Raw genomic sequence first — 22176 nt, forward strand, 5'->3', positions numbered from 1 at the left:
TTTCGTAATCGTATTACTTTTCAGTACATTGAACATAATGGCTGAGTTCACACTGCAGGCTTTAATGCTCAATTCCGATTTATTGGGAAACCTCTTTTTTTTTTTTTTTTTTTTTTGCATGGTCGTTCACATTTCTAAATAAATGCGACTGTGATCTCCCGTGTGTAAACTGCAAACCAGTAGCGCGTCTCTGGCGCTTTTGCAAACGATCTTAAAATGTCCCGCATGCTCAGTAGAGTGCGCAGTAACGTCACACGTAAAGAGCGTGCTCAGTGTTTGCGGAAGTAAAAATGGATGCTAACGAGGAAGTCTATCTTACAATGTTTAAGTTGTTGTCGAAGGGGAGCCAGCACATTAACAACTTAATCGTCATTGTCGTCCGCCATGGTGGATGTTTTTCTTTCCGCTTGCGTTTATCACGGCGCAGAATAGTGACGTTTGAAAAGTTCAGATACAAATTGTCTTTAGAACCAAATATCCAAGATGCCTGGGTTGCATTTGTAAAAATCGGAACTGTATTGTTCAGACTGTCATAAAACGATCAGATACAAGTTGAATTAAGGCAACAACAACAACAAAAATGGATTTGGGTCAGTTCGGGCTGCAGTGTGAATGAAGCCAATGTCAGACTCCTGACCATATTATGAGCAGGTTTTTAATTGTTGAAGACCAGCACTACAAGGACTAAAAATAACCATGTCATCTGTATACATGAAGTGGTTAATTATAATCCCACCAACATTCAACTCACCCTATGGCACAATTTTGTAGCCAGTTTGATTAATCATCCCTGTATACTTTAAAAGCAGAGGACACAGAATGCTTCCCTGTGTAACTCTGTACCTTATTACCTTATTTTAAAAGGAGCTGTCGATCTGGGAACTCCTCTGATGTATAACTTATAAAATAACTTTTCATGATTAACATGGTCAAAAACCATCCAGTTCCAGTTTGAGACATCAGTAGAACATAAACATTGTGGAAATGGGTCAATTATAGAAATGTAAGATCTCTTTCAAAGCTAAAATATACATATCTGTGCCATGGTTTGATTTAAAGTGAAGCTGATTGTCAGAAGTAAGGAGAAAATGTTCTACCTTATCAGTATAATCTTTTCCTGGACAGCACACTGGCTAAAGCTATGGGCCGATCATTTATTTTGCCACTTTTGTCTTTCATAATAGTCTCTAATATAACAGCTAAAGGTGAGGTAGGCAAAATGCCATGGACTAAAAAACCAGAAAAACACAAGGTAGGCAAAGGAAAAAGTTTTCTGCTTAACAGTCTAACACCTCATTCCATATCACCACTCTCATTATTATTTAGGCTCATGACTGCATTATAAATTTCTTGAGCTGAAACTTTCATATCTTCATCATTATTAACACTGCCCATCTTAAATGAAGAACTTTTAACACAGTTAAATAGTTCATAATAAGAAAAATATTACTAGGACATTAGTGCTTTAATCCTGGAAATGTTCTTCAGGTGATAGAAGACCGACTTTATGACTGTCTTTATGTTCTGATGCTGCATCAAACCTTGATGTTGTCTTTTAAAAGCTGGAAGAGGAACCTGCCTGCTTTGCTGTGAGCTACAGCTGAGATTATTCAAGGAGATGTTGGACATTTTCTAATCTTTATTATTTTCTCTGTAAAGGATGGAGAGCAGCGAGGACGATAACGCCTATTCTACACTCCGTAGCAAAAACGGTAAGTGACTCAATATATATTATATATTTTATGAGGATTGAAAGGTAACAGTACTATCCAAGTGCTCTTAATGAGTTGAAAGTTATAGTGGGATTTTTTTTTTTTACGTCACATGCAAGCCTTAATCTCTTTGCATCATCGGAGAAATCTCAGATTTTATTTTACATTTTCTTCCAGTATTTAGAAATAGTTTTTTTTGGTTGTAGATTAAATTTCATTCAGTCTTACTGAAAAAATACTTTTAAACAACAAATTAACTGTTAAAATACAATTATAAGTGTTTTAATATATTCAATAAAGCTGAATTTAAGTTTACTTTAAACCTTTTATTTTTTTAATAACAGTTATATTTTCAAATAATGTCTATAAACATAAAATTTCAAAGAACATTTATCGCTTAAATGCAACTTCTTCCCTCCTGCGGTCTTAAGAGATGGGGTTATTTAATCAGTCAGTCAATCAAACCTTAATCTGATACATATATGGTTCATAATAAACAAAAACAGGCAGAACAAAAACAAAAGGGCACAATAACAATAAAATGATCATCCATAACCATATAAACTAAGGCGCCAGTAATTCCACAAACTAGAGAAGAGGCTTGCTGGGCTTTGAACAGAGTTGGTCAAAGTGTGACTGATTGTGTTTACAGTCTGTTGACCCAGTCAGCGGTGATGTAATGTCCCAAATCTTTCACCTCATCACTGACTTGACTTGACTGCTGCCAGACAGAGTGAAGTCAGGGAAAGATAATTTAGTGTCCTTTTTGCTCTTGACAGTCAAGAAGTCACTCTTTTTTGCTATTCACTCTTTTTTGCTATGTTGAAAATATGTTCAAATTGTGCTTTTCTTACTTGAGTGCATTTTTTGGATATTCTGCTCACGTCTGGGTCTAAATATGTTGCATGATGACGACGATGCTGTGATCTTTTGTCCAGACAGCAATGGTCTGCAGCAACTGTTCAGGGTTTGCTCACAGCATGGATTGGATTATGATATTAAATATAATTTATTTTTTCTCAAATACATGTAAAAAGTAGCCATTGAAGAAATTACTCAAGTAAGAGTGAAAAAGTGTTTGGTTAAAAAAGAGCTACTCAAGTACTGAGAAACTGATCAAATTATCAATCATTTAATATTTAAGAATTATATAATCAGACTGACCAAAATGTAAAGTTATGTAGAAATATTCTTATTTTAAAGATCAGAATGAAAATAATTAATATGGTTACCAAATAAAATAAGACAAAAAAAAAATCCTAAATCAATTTGTTTCAAAATAAAAGTTATGAAACTTTAAGAAAATCTGCAGGTTTGTGTCTGTGTCTGGTGAACTAATTAAACTATAATTATGCTTTATTCAGTGAATTTACTCACAGTGAGAATTCAAAAATTTTACTCAAGCAGCAATACTTCATAAAGTTGCTCAAGTAAAAGTAAAAAGCATAGTATAGTAAAACTACTCCTAAAAGTATTTTTTAGAAAAAAAATTACTAAAGTAACCCAACCCCGTTTAGATCCCTTAAGTTTTTAACTTTGTGCGCAGTCTGGCTGGCTCACACTGATCCCGTGTGCGTTTTTACAACAAGGTTTTTTTGTGTGTGTTTTTGGAAACGGACTGTCTGACAGAACAACCCCCTGCTTCCCCGCTGTACGACTGTGACATCAGCGCTCCTCCTGACCATCCTCCCGCATTGGGGTTAAAACACAAGGAAGCCACATATTAAGAGAATCCTCAGGGGAAAAAAGAAACGGCTGTAGCTTTTTTCTGTGTTGGCTGGAGCTCAGCTTAAAAGGGTTTGATTCAACCACAATTTCACTGTGTTTCAGATGAAAAAGAAGATGAACCATCATCACCCCTTCGGTCTCCTCTGTTCTTGGGGTGCTTGGGGGTTTTTGTTGTCCTGGCAGCTGGAACAATCATCTACAGTGAGTTTCATTTCAGCACAATATATTTTAATTATCTTCCTTTATGACGAGTTTTTAGAGGTTTAAAGCATCAAGATACAAGTGTATAACAGTAGGAGGAGTTATGAAGGTTGATTAAAAAGTCAGGGACACTGAAGTCTCGCCAAGAATCAATTTAACTTAATGCTGCCCAGTTTGAAACATGTCAAGGTGTTAAAGTTTAATATGGAAGATCTAAAGTTGTGGAGTGGACGATGTTGTCTGGGTTGTGAACCTCAGGATCTCCTCTTTTTCATAGACGATGTGTTTCTGCTGGTTTCTTCAGGCCATGGTTGCACTAAACTCCTCTGAGTCTGAGGCCATGACTCTGCACTTTGCCCTCTGAGTTGGTGGTAGTCTCTGCCTGGAGTGGAGGAGTTTAAGGATCTTGGTTTCTTGTTCATGATGGATGGAAAATCAGCCCAATTAAAGTGAAGACTTCCAACATAAAAGCACCACACAAGTATAAAATAGTATAATTAGCAATAAAATTGTATAGCACACAATATTAGCACATTAAACATCCATCCATCCACTGTTTGTCAATGCAGGCTTGCTGGGCAGGTTCTACTTCTAGTGGTCACTGGAAGTTACACCTTTCACAGGCCGCCAGTCCATCACAGGGCAACACGGATACTAGCAGAGCAAACTACCATGCACACACTCATACTGAGGGCAGCTTAGAGAGACCAATCAGCCTGATAGTCATGAGTTTGGTCTCTGAGAGGAAGCCGGAGTACCCAGAGAAAATCTGAGGACATGCAAACTTTATGCATACAGACTCCAAGGATTCCAACCCTGGACCTTATTGCTGCAGGGCAACAGTTCTACTGTGGAAATATTAAATCAGTTTACTGTTCTTCGGTTCTAACCTGAGAATACTGTCTGATATCCTGAAAAGATCTGAGAGAGAAACTGAAAATGTTGTTGCTTCTCTGATACAGATGGATTCACTGCCTCTCTAACCAATTTGTGTTTTTCTTTAGTGAGTGTAAGGATGACAGTGCAACAGAAAAGTATCAACGACCTTACAACAGAAAAAAAGAAACTGATTAAGGAAAGAACAATGACAAAGATCCACAGGCTGGATCAAATAAGCCAAGAGGGAGAGGAGATGTTCCGAAACAAAGAGGATCTGGACCGAGTGAGAGCTGAGATGAGCCAGGCGATGGAAGACATTGGACATCTGAGTGTAGAAAAGGACAATTTTTTGCTCAAGAGAGACAAGTTGAGTCAAGTGAGAGTGAATCTCACCAAAGTGAGCAAAGTGAAGGATGAGCTGAGCCAGGAGCGACATAAACTGAATCGAGAGAGAGATGAGCTGACCCGACAGATTAATAAGCTGAGCCAAGAGAGAGAAGAGCTGAAGGAGAGTCTGGAATTCATCCAGAAGTTTGACACCTTTTCGGTTAAAGACAACTGCCCCAACAAAAGTGATTAGATTTATACACTACCTTTGAAACTCTGGATTATTCATTTTATTCTTTAAATGTTGTGATAATCTTCAGTTATAAATAGCTGTTAAAAACATAGATAACCATTATTATAACAGGTACAGTGCTAATGTCTGACAAAGTGAGCCAGGGCCTTGGCTGGGGTGGAGAAAAATGTATTCATTAGTAACAGGTTTACAGTAAAGCTTTGATTTCAGAGAATACTGTTGTTTTTGAGAGAACCGAGCACCGAGCCCTGTGGTACGCCACTTCTAGCTAGAATGGTAGCTTAACTCTCCATTATTGGTCTGCACTTTACCTTTGAAATCTTTGATCAATTTTGACGAGTGACACATTACATATACACACAGGGATTTCTTTGATACATTTTTATTTGTTCTTTTTGATGTTATTTTTCTAATGTTCCAATTCTTTCTGATCGTTCCCTTTGTCTAATGGATACAGTATGTAAGCCCTGTACAGATGACTGGATTCTCTTCAGACAAAAATGCTACCTGTTTTACGACGAACCAGCTCCTTGGAAGACCTGGGAACAAAGTCGAAGGTTCTGTCAGAAGAATAGTTCAGATTTGGTTGTAATTGATGATCTGCAGGAGCAGGTAAAATCTAACACCACCCTAGAAATCTAGAGCTAATCTGGGAGTTTCTGGAAAATGACTTAAAGTAAGAAGATTTATGACAATCTAAAAAATAAACTGTTCACAGAAATTTGTCAGCAAACACATCAAGTACTACAATAGTGAACACAATGGATACTGGATGGGACTACAAAATGTTAACTACAACTGGACCTGGCTTGATGGACGTATAGACACTCTTGGGTAAGAACTACGATCTAAAAATATACATATTTAGGTAAAAATGTAAATATATTTTGTCAAGATTGTAGAAGAGTTAAATGTACTGAGTGACATCGACTCCAGGATCTCCAGGACTTCTTCTAAAACCAAACCTTGGTGGACATGATTAGGTTCATTGTTCTGTTTGGACGTCCAATGATGTCAAAGCTTACTGGGCTTCTCTTTTCAGCACGAGCTTCAGACGTCTGATCAGGCTCAAGACGTTCCAAAAACGTTCTTTATCTTCCTGTTATAGCTATGAGCAAACTGCAGCTGGGTTTTCTTGTGCCTTTGGGTCAGTGGTGCTGCAGGTGGTTGAGTTCAGGCATGGAGACCTTCAGTCCTCAGTCTGTCCTCACTGTGGGACCTGAAACCTCTGTGGCTGATGCCACCAAGCCTTGCTGCTGGTCTTTTGCAGTCAGTCGATGGTTTTTGACCTCCTTGGGAATGTGGCGGCTTTCTGTTTCTGCCACCAGGGGGCGTAGGCTTTGTCCCTGTAACTTTAAAGTTGGGTTTTATTCTTCCAGCTGTAACTCTATGAACATTCAGGTCATTTGGTATCTTTGTGCTTCTCTTAATGGTAATGGGTTTCTCTGAACCTCCTGGAGGCTTCCTTGGACTAGGCCATTATTGTAGCATCCAATGAAACATTGAGGTCAGTAATCAGGGCATTTGAAGTGTTCTTCCTCTAACAGGATGGGTGAGGGTCATTGTTACATCAGGGGAGATCAAGATTAAACATCTGGTTTATAAACGCAGAAATCTGAAGAAATCTGTTCAGAAGGAGGAATAATTTTAATAATGCATCATTGAAAGAAGGATTTCATGTTGAATTTGGATAAAATATATTTGTTAGATTAGTTCTGATTAAGTGTTTGACTTTTTTTTTAGATAATTTGTTTGTTTAAAATATATAAGAAAGTGTCTCAACAGTTTTAGATGCAATTGTAAAAACAAAGACATCTAAATCTAAAATCTTGTAAGTACATTCAACTCCTTTAAATTAATACTCGTCTGGCTTCTTTTTAAAATACTTCTTATTTATATAATGGCAAAACATGTAGATGCTGACAGTTATCAGTTTGATGTCAATGAGCTGCTGTGTGATTTTATTTTATGTCCTGAGGTTCATGTTTCTGTTTTAAAGGTTCTGGATGAAGCAGACGGTCACCACTCCGGCACCAAAAGCTCTGGTGGTTCCGAGACAAAATCCCTCAGAGAGCTGGAAGAAAGCAGATAATGTGTTTCTGAACAAATTCATCTGTGAGCATAACGCTCGACTGAGGTCCAACTGACTGTTCTCTTAAAGTTTCCTGCACGAAAGCTCAACTGTGTCATGAATTTCTATATACAAGTCATCATCACCTCAATAATCTGCTGGTCGTTTTGTCTCTTCATTCTTAGTGTTTATGAACTCTCACCTAATGAACCTGTCTGGTTTGCACAGCCAGGAAGAGATGTTGTTTTTCTGCAGCTGCTCAGGAACCAGACTGTCTTTCCATTGTTCAGGATTCCTTATCTTTGGTATAAAACCCACCTGTGGACTCTGACTGACAGAGCAAACTCACATCATGTAATTAATTCAAATTTTCAAAATGCAAAAATACTTTTATTGACCTGAAAAGGAAATTAAATGTTGTTGTAACTCATATTAATTCAAATTCTTCAAAGAGTTACTGTAGATAGTGATGGCTGTTGGCAGGAAAGCTCTTATAGCAGTCTGTATTACAGCAAATTTGAAGAAGCCTCTGACAGAAGACACTATTTTTCCAAGTCCAACCTGTCATGAAGAGGATGGTCAGGGCTGTACATTATTTTCTTGATTTTATTGAAAATCTACTGTTATGCAAAATTCATATTTTGCATGTTTCCATCTTTCCATTTGGGCATCTCCTGTTCCTAGAGACAGTGCAAAAAAAAAAAAAAAAACACCCAGCAGTTTTTTGGAAATGTTTTTGGTCGTTTTTGAAACCGTTTCAAAAACCTCTAAATTGATGCATCACAATTTTATACCCAGCCAACCCAGTCCCTCACCTGGCAACCCAATTGGAGCTCCACCCACTTCATTCCAAGCTACCGCAGCACAATGGCTGCTGGAAAAGGAAAATGTTTTGCTGTCTGCGGTACAGAACGTGGGTCCAGGCATTCAACTACCAACAGAACAGGCAGGATTGACCACAATACCTGGACTGAAGGAAAGCTCTGTCCCTACGGTTGGTCACAAATCTGCAATCTTGTGTGCTTTGTATTGTTGTTCGGCATGAACATGATATGTCATTTATCTGAACGGTAGCCTCTGCTAGTCCTGTGTATGAGGTTACTGTCGGAGTTGAACTGGGAGTGATGGTCTAGTTTGAGAAGATACAGTGTTTGTGGACACATGCTGGACACTCGGATATTACCGACAAACATTGAATCTTTTTTTTACATGTTGACAGAAGTGCTTCTCCTCTAACCTGGGAAATAAATATTTTTTTAAAAAGTTGAATTTGGAGATTAATCCGTTTTTTCTGCTGAATTGTTGTGAGTCTCCATCTTCTAAGACTTCCTGCTGGTCTCTCTAAATTTACCTGAGGTGTGAGTGGGTTATATGTCCTGTCTGTCTCTGTGTTGGCGGCCTGTCCAGACCGTACCCGCCTCTCGCCTGATGACCGCTGGAGATAAACGTGTTGGATGATGAACGGTTCTTTATGCGTTTAAGATGCAGTTATAAAATATTGAAGGTATTCAATAAGAGAAGATATATAGCTATTATTCTCTGAATTGAAATATAAATAAGGTTCAGCGATTTCATTCAAACGGTTGCAGATAATTTTTTATTTAACTCTGTTGCAAAACTTCAAGAAAATCTGTCATCTTGCAGGTCTAATGGCAGTTTTCCAAAACCAGGATAGCGGATTAAGCCGGGATTTTCCGCAAATCCTGGCTGAATTAAGCCTCGATTTGGTTTTCACCACATCACTTTATGAAGTGCAGCTAACCTGCATCAGACAAGGCTAACAGTCAGGCTTAGTTAATCCTGAAGCCTCCGTTCAGTCAGCGGTCCCGTCGGTCAGAAACCATGTGTTTTTTCCGTGATTCCGTTTTAGAAAAGTGAGATTGGCAAAAGAAAAATATAAAATTTTCAAATTTAAAATGAGAATGATCTTGCATTAAATATTATTTTTTCGTGCCATTATGCAATTGAACTGATTAAAGGATAATTAAACGTTTTAATCAGTTGAGGTTAAATTTGAAATATGATTTGTCCATCTGACGCTGAAGGATTCAATACGTCACAATGAGGGGCCGAAGAACGGCTTGAAAAGAGCGCCTTCGGTGTGCACATCCACCTAGCGTGCGCAGCGGTCCGCTGTGTGACAGAACACTGTCTGGAGGCGGAGTGATCCGTTGGTCAGTACAGCGGTCCGGGATCAGTGAAGAAGCTGATTTCTGTTTTCACAGGTGGGTCAAGCTCACAAGTAATATGTACCACTGTTAGAAGTGTTTGTTAGTTCAGGTCAGTTTTTTGTTTTTACTTAAATCGATTGTATTTTTAGATATTTCTCTGTATTTGAAGTGTCTGTTTACTGGCGCTAGCCTAACTGCTAACTACCGTTAGCACCTTTGTAGAAGAAGTTTGGGAGATTTACGGTTACTCCGTCCTTGATTTTTAGGCTTGAAGATAGTTAGAAGGTATGTTGTATCTTATTTCAAACGACTTGATAATTATATGTATAAAATTGCGATTTATTTCTATTATTAGTGTAAACTAAGTTTATGTTTGTCTGTACTAATTAACATGTTTTATTGTATTCATAATATGTAACAGACTGTACAAACTGTAATTATTAACATTTTAGTCTATCTTGTGTAAACCCACAAGAAGCGGAGTGTAACCGCCATTACTGAAGAAACTGATTCCAGTTTTCACTGAGTAACAGATACTTTATACCCAAATCAGTGCGTCTGCAGTGTGTAACAGAGACACTGACAGGCGGTCCTAGCCTATTCGGGGCCCTGGGCAAACATGCTGTGTTGTATCAACCTTTCAGACCTCTCAGGTCTTATGGTTCTGGTTTGCTCTGCATCCTCACAACCAGAACCAAACATGGAGAAGCAGCACTCAGTTTTAATGCTTCTCTAATCTGGAACTAACGTCCATAAAACTGTAAAACAGCTGAAACGCTGAGTTCTTTTAAAGTTGTAGTATGAAACTTTTATAAAAATATATTTTTAAACATATTGGTTAAAAAAATACAAACAGTAAACATCACATTTTGTCAAATCAGTGTTCCAGTTATTATTAATCAAAGACAACTCTAAACAGGTGGGTGTTTAGGACAGTCTGATTTTTAGACTGTTTCTGAGGTACATAAGATCAGTGGATTGATTTGAAGCTGCAGTATGTAACTTATTTAAAAAATATCTTTTGTAAATATTTGTTAAAACTCTCCATGTTGTGACAGTTTGTCATGAGACAGATAATCTGTAAAATCTCCCTGAGCTGCAATTGCTGACTGGAAAAAAATGGCTGTTCCCGACAAAAACAACCCATCAGAGCCAGGAGGAAGGCCCTAGTGTTGTCAATAATCTTCATGTACTCGCTGCTCAGTGTGCTAATGGCGAAGAAACAATTTACCGTTTTTCCACTGTCATTGATGGCCATGCTAACTATACTGAGCATTCACAAAATTTTCTGCTAACTGCAGCTTAGCAGAAAGCAAGTGGGGGAGAGGAATGAGCAACGCTACACAAGGTTGTGATTGACAGTTGTAAGACACGGCTTCTAGTTCTGATGTTTTGTTCGTAGTTAGCACTCAGAGAAGGTAGAGGAGATAAATTTCTTTCACAGATTATCTGTCTCATGCTATATACTGTTACAGCAGAGTGACCCAGCGTTCTGGATCAGCTGCAGCTGTCTAAATGATTTTATTTTTTTAGTCAGACCTGTGAAGACACAGTTGCAGTAATCAACACAACTAAAGATAAATACATGGATGAGTTTCTCTAGATCTTGTTTCAATATTAGTCCCTTAAGCCTGGAAATGTTCTTCAGGTGATAGAAGGCTGACTTTGTAACTGTCCTTGTGTTGTGATGCTGCATCACTCTGACATCTTTAAAAAGCAGAAGAGGAACCTGCCTGCTTCCCTATGAGCTACAGCTGAGATCATTCAAGCAGATGTTGGACATTTTCTAAAATCTGAATCTTTATGATTTTGCCTTTAAAGGATGGACGACAGTGGGGACAGTGACTCCTATCCTGCAGTCACTAGTAACAATCGCAAGTATTCTCGTGAAAGTAAGTGACTCCTTATTCTATGAGTATTGGAAAGTAACAATACTGCCCAAATGTATGTAATACATTATTATTTCATCTGCAGGAAGCTGCAGTGTTTTTTTACATCACATATAAACCTTGAGGCTTAATCTCTTTGTATCATTGGAGAAATCTCTCAGCAATGCAAGGTTATTTGTACAGCACATTTAAGCAACAACACAATTCAAAGTCCTTTACATGATGAAAACATAAAAAGGGGAGTAGCTACAATGCAGTGGCATAACAAAGGAAAGTAAATACGATTTGGAGTATGGACTAATATTAATGTTGTTTCTAGGGGTGCACCAATTTATCGGCCAGCCAAAGTATTGGAAATGATTTCTTTAATTTTCGGAGATCGATGATTGGCCGATTCTTACATGTGAAGCCAATCTTATCCACTGATGTTATGTACCTTGGAAACGGTTTAAAAATCAGCCACTGTCCTCTCTTGCTCTACAGTGAGAGAGGTCCATCATCTTTGCATGTTTGCAGTTAACAATAGTCACCCCACTGTTGCCAACTCAGTGACTTTCTTGCTATATTTAGCGACATTTCAGACAAAAAACTTTAGTATCCTCAGTCTTTGCATGTAACCCCTCTGACTAGGGTTACTTGAGTAGTAGCATTCCAACAGATCCATGTTTTCGTCTCTCGCCCATTTCCGTCTTGTTCCAGTAGCCCATTTTTCATCAAGGTGCTCTGGTTCCCCAGCACCTGACGCAGACCTTGTTTGGCCGGGCGACGTCTGAGCCGGCATGTTATGCATATCAATGTCTCTCATGGTATGAGGTAGGCTATATAGCTCCAAGGGTCTTGCCTAGGGACCCACACTGCATAGCTCAATTGCACTGTTGTAACTTGCCCCAGCCTGGATTCGAACCCCGGTCGGTAGACTGGTGTCTTACCCACTGAGCTATACAGTCAGCTAAGGAAGATGGTAATGGCGAACCAACTGGACATTGTGGTGGTGGATAAAGAACAGAGGAAAGCCGTTGTGGTGGATGTAGCAATACCAAGTGACCACAACATCAGGAAAAAGGAGCATGAGAAACTGGAGAAATACCAGGGCCTCAGAGAGGAACTGGAGAAGGCCTGGAAGGTGAAGACCACAGTGGTGCCTGTGGTCATCGGGGCCCTCGGGGCAGTCACCCCCAAACTGGAGCAGTGGCTCAAACAGATCCCAGGAACAACATCAGACATCTCAGTCCAGAAATGTGCAGTTCTAGGCACAGCCAAGATACTGGAGGAGAACCTGAAGCTCCCAGGCCTCTGGTAGAGGACCCGAGCTCAGAGGATGAAAGAGACCACCCACGGAGGGTGAGAAGGGAATTTATATATATATATATATATATATATATATATAATATTGAGTCACAGCTGATTTTCCATGTTTTCCTGTCCTATTAAACCGGCATTAAGAAAATAATTCACCCCTCTATCAATCAATCAATCAATCAATCAATCAATCAATCAAATTTTATTTGTATAGCACATTTCAGCAGCAAGGCATTTCAAAGTGCTTTACATAATTAAAATAAAAAACAGCATGTGACATTGAATAAACAGAAAGAGATTTTGAAAAAAAAAAAGATTAAAAAAGATAAAAACAGTCTAACCCCAATTTAGCCATAAACGACTCTAAACAGGGTTTTAAGTTGAGATTTAAAGGCTCCCAGTGTTTCAGCTGTTTTACATTTTCTGGAAGTTTGTTCCAGATTTGTGGTGCATAGAAACTGAATGCTGCTTCTCCTCGTTTGGTTCTGGTTCTGGGGATGCAGAGCAGAACCAGAACCAGAAGATCTGAGGGGTCTAGATGGTTGGTACAGCAGTAACAGATCTTTAATGTATTGTGGTGCTAAACCGTTCAGAGATTTATAAACTAACAACAGTATTTTAAAGTCTATTCTCTGAGCTACAGGGAGCCAGTGTAGGGACTTTAAAACTGGTGTTATGTGCTCTATCTTCCTGGTTTTAGTGAGAACGCTCTACAGGCCTCCAAGCCCTCTGATAAATTATAACTTATACCTTATCAAGTTTATTGTTTCTTTCAGGTGAGGCAGCAGAAGAAGAAGAAGAAAAAGAAGAAACATCATCATCCCTTCAGTCTCGAATTTATTTGGCGGGTTTGGGGATTTTTTGTATACTGGTAGCTGGAACAGCTATCTACAGTGAGTTTCATTTCAGCTCAATATATTTTAACTATCTTCCTTTATGACGAGTTTTTAGAGGTTTAAACCAGTGGTACCCAACCACTGGGCCGTGGACCAGTACCGGTCTGTGGACCAATTGGTACCGGGCCGCGCAAGAAATAATTAAATATGGAGAATCTTTTATTTTGAAAATCCTTTAACCGGATTCTCTCGGTTACTTGCGCGCCAACACTGAGCCCACAAGCAGCAAAATGAGTCAGAAACAGATCAGATGTCTTTGGAAAGTTTCTTTGCAAAGGGGAAAAGGCCCAGAGAAGAGACAGGAGGATGGATTTATCCCGGTCCGGTAGGTGAGTCCCACATTACAAACCCGCTCTACGTAACATGCGGCGACCGGCTGCTAATGAGGCAATGAAGCTTCAAACTGCTTCACCACGTAGAGACCAAGCAGGCTGTGGATATAAGCAACACACCTCAGGTGTCATTGTCTCCCATCACTCCCAGATGGGACCGTCTCGTTGCAGAGAAACAAGCTCAGGGCTCCCGTTAGTCATTATCGTGAGTTAACATTTTCACGAAAGTAAAATGTTCGTTTTTGTGGCGCATTTGTATCTTATTTTGAAGGGATATGTAAACGTTACCATAGCGACCAGAGTCAGAAAGCGTTTGGGCAGTGGTCGAGAGGAGATGAGTAGAGCTTGTGAGTCTTAAGTCTGGTTTACATGGCAAGGTTTATGAATTGTTGGCCGATTCTCCAAACCTCTGTGATCACAGAGCTGATAAAAGTAAAACAGGTTCGATCGGTTCGTGTGTCCAGCCACACGGCAGGAGCAACACGAACCGATTCCAGTCACGAACATCGGGATTCTAGAAGAAAATCCACAAAACTTCCAACATAGCAAACGGGAATTTAGAATAACCAAACATGGATGACGATGTAGAAGCAATAGTGACAGTTTGTGGAGTCATTTTAAGAGATAAAAGACGTGACAAAAAGAAAAGGCGGTGGATAAAAGACGACAGGAGCAGCCGCTCTATTTGCTGCACTATGATTTGGAGGTGAGTATGTTTTTTCGTAGTTAACATTTTTAACTGAATAAACATGACCAGATATAATTAACATATATAATAATAAACATTTCCACATATCTCCGATATCCACCGGACTCTCAGTTGCTTGATATGTCAGCTGTTTGGGATTCCCCTCTGTTCTTACGTCACCACGCTTTCTGATTGGCTACCTGTCACATTCAGCAGGCTGCGTCCTCGCTCCCAGTCAGGGAAAAACCCACAGGCTGCGGTAATCTATCCAAGACAATGACAATGTTGATGAATATGCCCGATTTTAGATCACACCACAAAGTAACACACCGCACACAGCAGGACGTTGTAAGATTGTCGTAAAGGGAAAAAACTGACGCCGGTGTCATATTTCTACTAGTCACTGGGCAAGAGTGTCCATTGGTAAACTTTATGCATACAGACTCCAAGGATTCCAACCCTGGACCTTATTGCTGCAGGGCAACAGTTCTACTGTGGAAATATTAAATCAGTTTACTGTTCTTCGGTTCTAACCTGAGAATACTGTCTGATATCCTGAAAAGATCTGAGAGAGAAACTGAAAATGTTGTTGCTTCTCTGATACAGATGGATTCACTGACTTTCTGACTAATTTGTGTTTTCATAGTGAGCGTAGAGATTAACAAGCAGCAGGAAAAGATCAATGATCTTACGACAGAAAAAAGGAAAATAACTGAGCAAAGAAAGATAATGAAGAACCAGGAGCTGAGCCGAGTGAGCCAAGCGGGAGAGGAGCTGTTTCGAAAGAAGGAGGAGCTGAGCCACATGAGAACTACGCTGCAGCTAGTGAAGGGAGACAGAGCGCTGCTGAGACGAGAGATGGAGGAGTTGAGCCGAGAGACGGAGCAGCTGAGCCAAAAGACAGATGAGCTGAACCAGTTGTACAAAGAGAAAGATGAGCTGAGCCACGCGAGAGATAAGTTAACCCAAGAGATAGAAAGGCTGACCCGAGAGAGAGACAAGCTGAGCCAAGAGAGAGAAGAGCTGAAGGAGAGTCTGGAATTCATCCAGAAGTTTGACACCTTTTCAGTTAAAGACAACTGCCCCAACAAAAGTGATTAGATTTATACACTACCTTTGAAACTCTGGATTATTCATTTTATTTTTTAAATGTTGTGATAATCTTCACTTATAAATAGCTGTTAAAAACATAGCTAACCATTATTATCACAGGTACAGTGCTAATGTCTGACAAAGTGAGCCAGGGCCTTGGCTGGGGTGGAGAAAAATGTATTCATTAGTAACAGGTTTACAGTAAAGCTTTGATTTCAGAGAATACTGTTGTTTTTGAGAGAACCGAGCACCGAGCCCTGTGGTACGCCACTTCTAGCTAGAATGGTAGCTTAACTCTCCATTATTGGTCTGCACTTTACCTTTGAAATCTTTGCTTGAGCTATTTTGACTATAGAAACATTAAAAATACACACAGGGATGTCTTTTGTGTGTGTGTGTGTGTGTGTGTGTGTGTGTGTGTGTGTGTGTGTGTGTGTGTGTGTAATGTATATAATCATACATCAGTCAATCAAATTTTATTTGTGTAGCACATTTCAGCAGCAAGGCATTTCAAATGCTTTACATCATTAAACACAAAAACACAGAGTCATGCAACATTGAATAAATAATCTATTGCAATAGACAATATATTTCTATGTGGACAACGCTGCAGGGCAAAAAGACAATTCTTTCACATGCCATCCATAGCCGCGCTGCTGCGATACAATAATTTTGTTAACTCAATGATGACACTTGGAAATTTAGGGATTATTTCGTGCTATGCTCCACAACAAAGGGAAAAACCATTGAAGTACAACTCAAAGCCACTTCTCTCTCTCTCCCTTTCTCTCTCTCTCTGCATTGGCCAGGCTACAAACAGACTCATTGCTATAGCAACTGACAACAACGCCCCTAAAAAAACACTGAAATATTTCCCACACAAAGAGCAGAACATTCAGTCTGTAGCAGTAGTATGGTTTAAGGCTGCACTTTACTCTATGGCTCCATGGCTAGCTTGCTGTTACTGTGTCTTACTCTGCAGTTATGGAGTCACAATGTCTGGGATCATGGGCGCCCCCTGCCATGAGGCAGGAGAACTGCCTGTCTCAATCTGTTCTCTGCCGTTTCTGATCGCTCCTCAGCACACAAAACACGTTACACATAGTTTGTGACAAAAACACTGTACATTATATACGTTGGCTAAATTATGGAAAATCAGTTCTTACATTAAATGTTTTTTAACCATTTTATTGCCGGCGTACAGACGAGACGAACTTGCTCTCATAGAATGGCAGCCAGTGCAGTTAGCAAGAGGTTGATCAATCCCAGGTGAGGCTCAGCTCACTGGTGCCTCACCGGCTTCGCTTCCAAGCATTTGAGTGGGAAAATGTGAAAATTCAGCAATTTTGAAGAAAAAATAACCAAAATTGGTTAAGCTAAATAAAAAATAAATACTTTACAGTACAAATCACAAGGTGAAAATAGCAATATAAATTATTTTATCATATTTTTCCATTATGACAGGTGAGGCTCTTCCTCACTTGCCTCCCCTGACCGCACGTCACTGACAGTCAAATGCATTTGACTTTGAATGAATGTTTCCAGTTTTACTTGACATTATTTGATATAGACAGTGTTATGAGATTTATTTGACTAATGTACAATTCAGGGTACTGAGATCCTCGCTGTGAAATATTATTTTACTGAATGCACGTTTTTCAATTGTCCTTTTGACCGAGTAGCTGCTGTATTGTGCCGGCAAGTATTTTACATATTTTATGTCTAAATTAGGTGAATATACTGCCAGATAAATTTTAAAATTTGCCAGATCACACATTAGCATTTATTCTTATAGCAAAAAATTAACAGCCAATCCAAGTGATTGGCAGTGATCGGCCCTCAAGGGTGTTCAGAATCAGAGTTGGCAGTAGAAAACCTGATCAGAGCATCTCTTATTTATATCTTTCTGTTCTTTCCCCGTTTCTAATGGGGCCAGGGTGTAAGCCGTGCCTGCAAGACTGGATTCTCTTCAAGAAAAAATGCTACCTGTTTTATAACGAACCGGCTCCTTGGAAGACCTGGGAACAAAGTCGAAGATTCTGTCAGGACAGACGAGCAGATTTGGTTGTAATTGATGATCTGGAGGAGCAGGTAAAATCTAACGGCACCTACAGCAGCTTAAAGCTAATCTGGAAGTTTCTGGAAAATTGATGACTCGAAGTAAGAATGGTTATGACAATCAAAAAAAAAAAAAACGTTCACAGGAATTTGTCAACAAACACATCAACCATGATAAACACAATGGATACTGGATGGGATTACAACATCTTAACAGCAAGTGGACCTGGGTTGATGGACGTGCAGACACTCTTGGGTGAGAACTATTACCTAAAAATAGACACATTTAAGTAGAAATGTAAATATATTTTGACAAGCTTGTAGAAGAGTTATACTGAGTGACAACGACTCCAGGATCTCCAGGACTTCTTCTAAAACCAAACCTTGGTGGACTGTGAGACATGATTGGGTTCACTGTTCTGCTTGGACCTCCAAACAGTCTAGAGTTATAGATCTAGAGTTGTAGATCTATAACTAGTGATAGGCTCTGACCTGAACCTTCAGAGCCACATTAAGACAGCCACAAAGTCAGCCAAGCAAGGAGAAGCAGCATTCAGCTTCTATGCACCACAAATCTGGAACAAACTTCCAGAAAACTGTAAAACAGCTGAAACACTGAGTGCCTTTAAATATGAACTAAAAACCCACCTGTATTTGAAACGTAATAAATTTACAACTTTGACATCTTAATGTAATGTTTTTATTGTTGATTATATGTTACATCACTTTGTGTTTTTAATGATGTAAAGACCTTTGAAATGCCTTACTGCTGAATTGTGCTATAAAAATTACATTTGATTGATTGATTGTCAGTGGGTCACATGACATGTGAGCTATTAAACACCAATCATATTTTCATAAATATAAAATAACGTAAAAAAATGTAAAAACTTCTAAAATGGGGGAAAATGAGTGTACCTCATCTGTACAGGCTGGTAGAACAATCACACTGATTTTGACTCAATAGGTCACATGACCTAGAAGCTATTGAAGAGAAATACTAAATTTAAACATAAAAAATAGGTAACAATAATAAAAATTTTGTGAAAATGGAATAAAAATGCATGTACCTCATATATACAGTTTGGTAGAGCAATTACACACTGATTTCTACTCAATGTGGCACACAATATGGAAGCTATTGAAGAAAACAGAGAAAAAGAAAATATTTACATTTCTTGATGGAAACTCATGTGTAAGGACAGGAAAAACTAAATGTATATTTATGCTTTTATTTCTTATTATGTCCTTAGACTTGTTCTTAATCAAAGAAAACAAACGAACCTAAGCTACTGGGGGTCTGCTTACTGGAACTTGATTGACTAGTAGTCCTCTGGATTCATTGAATGAACACTTGTGGTTCTATCACTGTAGAGCATTTATTAATCTGGCAAAGATGCAACTTTTCATATGAAGCCTTGCACACTTACAGTGTTAACATAGTATAGCCAAATGATTCACATAATTGCTGCAACGCAGTGATCAACAACAGTAATGACGACAATGGTCAAAAACTGTTTCCTGTGTTTCTGCTGCAATCAGCACACCTGCTGAGAGGTTGCCTGTCATGCCATTTAACACATGATGCCACCCACTGTTATTTTTGTTTGGTATTAAACCAAACAAAAATAAATATATAAACTCTAAAAATATGGCTCTCATAGTTGGGTTTTATTCTTCCAGCTGTAACTCTATGAACATTCAGGTCATTTGCTATCTTTGTGCTTCTCTTAATGCTAATGGGTTTCTCTGAACCTCCTGGAGGCTTCCTTGGACTAGGCCATTATTGTAGCATCCAATGAAACATTGAGGTCAGTAATCAGGGCATTTGAAGTGTTCTTCCTCTAACAGGATGGGTGAGGGTCATTGTTACATCAGGGGAGATCAAGATTAAACATCTGGTTTATAAACGCAGAAATCTGAAGAAATCTGTTCAGAAGGAGGAATAATTTTAATAATGCATCATTGAAAGAAGGATTTCATGTTGAATTTGGATAAAATATATTTGTTATAGTTCTGATTAAGTGTTTGACTTTTTTTTAGATAATTTGTTTGTTAAAAATATATAAGAAAGTCTAAAACTCAACAGTTTTAGATGCAATTGTAAAAACAAAGACATCTAAATCTAAAATCTTGTAAGTACATTCAACTCCTTTAAATTAATACTCGTCTGGCTTCTTTTTAAAAATACTTCTTATTTATATAATGGCAAAACATGTAGATGCTGACAGTTATCAGTTTGATGTCAATGAGCTGCTGTGTGATTTTATTTTATGTCCTGAGGTTCATGTTTCTGTTTTAAAGGTTCTGGATGAAGCAGACGGTCACCACTCCGGCACCAAAAGCTCTGGTGGTTCCGAGACAAAATCCCTCAGAGAGCTGGAAGAAAGCAGATAATGTGTTTCTGAACAAATTCATCTGTGAGCATAACGCTCGACTGAGGTTCAACTGACTGTTCTCTTAAAGTTTCCTGCACGAAAGCTCAACTGTGTCATGAATTTCTATATACAAGTCATCATCACCTCAATAATCTGCTGGTCGTTTTGTCTCTTCATTCTTAGTGTTTATGAACTCTCACCTAATGAACCTGTCTGGTTTGCACAGCCAGGAAGAGATGTTGTTTTTCTGCAGCTGCTCAGGAACCAGACTGTCTTTCCATTGTTCAGGATTCCTTATCTTTGGTATAAAACCCACCTGTGGACTCTGACTGACAGAGCAAACTCACATCATGTAATTAATTCAAATTTTCAAAATGCAAAAATACTTTTATTGACCTGAAAGGGAAATTAAATGTTGTTGTAACTCATATTAATTCAAATTCTTCAAAGAGTTACTGTAGATAGTGATGGCTGTTGGCAGGAAAGCTCTTATAGCAGTCTGTATTACAGCAAATTAGAAGAAGCCTCTGACAGAAGACACTATTTTTCCAAGTCCAACCTGTCATGAAGAGGATGGTCAGGGCTGTACATTATTTTCTTGATTTTATTGAAAATCTACTGTTATGCAAAATTCATATTTTGCATGTTTCCATCTTTCCATTTGGGCATCTCCTGTTCCTAGAGACAGTGCAAAAAAAAAAAAAAACACCCAGCAGTTTTTTGGAAATGTTTTTGGTCGTTTTTGAAACCGTTTCAAAAACCTCTAAATTGATGCATCACAATTTTATACCCAGCCAAACCAGTCCCTCACCTGGCAACCCAAGTGGAGCACCACCCACTTCATTCCAAGCTACCGCAGCACAATGGCTGCTGGAAAAGGAAAATGTTTTGCTGTCTGCGGTACAGAACGTGGGTCCAGGCATTCAACTACCAACAGAACAGGCAGGATTGACCACAATACCTGGACTGAAGGAAAGCTCTGTCCCTACGGTTGGTCACAAATCTGCAATCTTGTGTGCTTTGTATTGTTGTTCGGCATGAACATGATATGTCATTTATCTGAACGGTAGCCTCTGCTAGTCCTGTGTATGAGGTTACTGTCGGAGTTGAACTGGGAGTGATGGTCTAGTTTGAGAAGATACAGTGTTTGTGGACACATGCTGGACACTCGGATATTACCGACAAACATTGAATCTTTTTTTTACATGTTGACAGAAGTGCTTCTCCTCTAACCTGGGAAATAAATATTTTTTTAAAAAGTTGAATTTGGAGATTAATCCGTTTTTTCTGCTGAATTGTTGTGAGCTCCTTGTCTTGACATGGCACACCCCGCCGAAGCGACGCAGTCCCCTAAGTTTGAACTAATAACAAAATAAATGTTCATCAAATCCGCAGCGTTTAATCCTTAAGCGGTTGTGACTAGATGGATGTTCAGCAGACTCCACTTCTTCAGCCTCTGGGTCAGGATGTGCGTTATTGTTTTCCTAACATTCACTTGTTTTTGAATAAAAACGTAGATCTAATGTTGAAGTTAGAAAAACTTTATTTTTTGTAATTGTCCTGCAATAGCAGGGAAAACCCTCCTTGCCCCTAAACACCGAAATGGTTTGGCTGCAGAGAAAACTTCTGACTTCAACCTGATCTGGCTGCTCCAGAGCTGCACTAAATGCAGCCTGAGTCGGTCCCACCGACGGATATAAAGAATACCTGATGTAAAGAAACGGTACCGGATTGTCACTGCAACACAGCTCAAAACCCCGTTACCACCTGCTCACTGTTCGCTCTGCTTCACCTTTACGTTTCTGCCAGGCGGGATAAAGCTGCTGCTGATCTGGGCTGGAGGTGAGCGGCTGTGAATAGAAGTTACTGCAGAACCTCAACTGTTAAGGGAAGATTCGGCCCCTTGCATTTGGAGCTCACAAAATATCACATAAACATCAGCAAAAATACTGTAGCAATAATTAGAACTGTAGCATAAAACCAAACATCCCACAATTAAATAAATCTAAATGTCCCAAAAGCATCGGTGGGCTGGCATCGGGGCCACCGGAGGATTCCAACTCAGAGATGCTGCGGCTCTTCAAGCAGGGCCGGCCCAAGTTAATATGGGGCCCTGGGCAGAATCATGATTTAGGCCCTGCCCCTCCTACTAAGAACCTCAGCATCACTAACATGTTTAAATGTAAATTTAGTGAAGTCTGT

The 22176-nt window shown here is 39.2% G+C and overlaps 2 protein-coding genes across 2 annotated transcripts; both read left to right on the forward strand.

Moving 5' to 3' along the window:
* Positions 1-1527: 1527 nt before the first annotated feature.
* On the forward strand, positions 1528-8440 carry LOC148154903 (uncharacterized). The gene is made up of 7 exons (XM_088013944.1): positions 1528-1589; positions 1660-1712; positions 3543-3641; positions 4646-5092; positions 5558-5712; positions 5819-5934; positions 7100-8440. Exons 1-7 carry the CDS (start codon positions 1528-1530, stop codon positions 7245-7247), a joined length of 1080 nt encoding a protein of 359 aa, XP_087870070.1. The 3' UTR covers positions 7248-8440.
* Positions 8441-9310: 870 nt separating this feature from the next.
* LOC106912591 (uncharacterized) lies at positions 9311-21239 on the forward strand. Its single transcript, XM_088014186.1, has 7 exons — positions 9311-9396; positions 11164-11234; positions 13307-13423; positions 15093-15539; positions 17475-17629; positions 17743-17852; positions 19901-21239. The coding sequence occupies exons 2-7, from the start codon at positions 11165-11167 to the stop codon at positions 20046-20048; spliced, it is 1047 nt and encodes a 348-aa protein (XP_087870312.1). The 5' UTR covers positions 9311-9396; position 11164; the 3' UTR covers positions 20049-21239.
* Positions 21240-22176: the final 937 nt, after the last annotated feature.

Source organism: Poecilia mexicana, unplaced genomic scaffold, assembly GCF_051168715.1.
Source record: "Poecilia mexicana isolate PSO_F unplaced genomic scaffold, ASM5116871v1 scaffold_16, whole genome shotgun sequence".
NCBI classification, from domain to species: domain Eukaryota; kingdom Metazoa; phylum Chordata; class Actinopteri; order Cyprinodontiformes; family Poeciliidae; genus Poecilia; species Poecilia mexicana.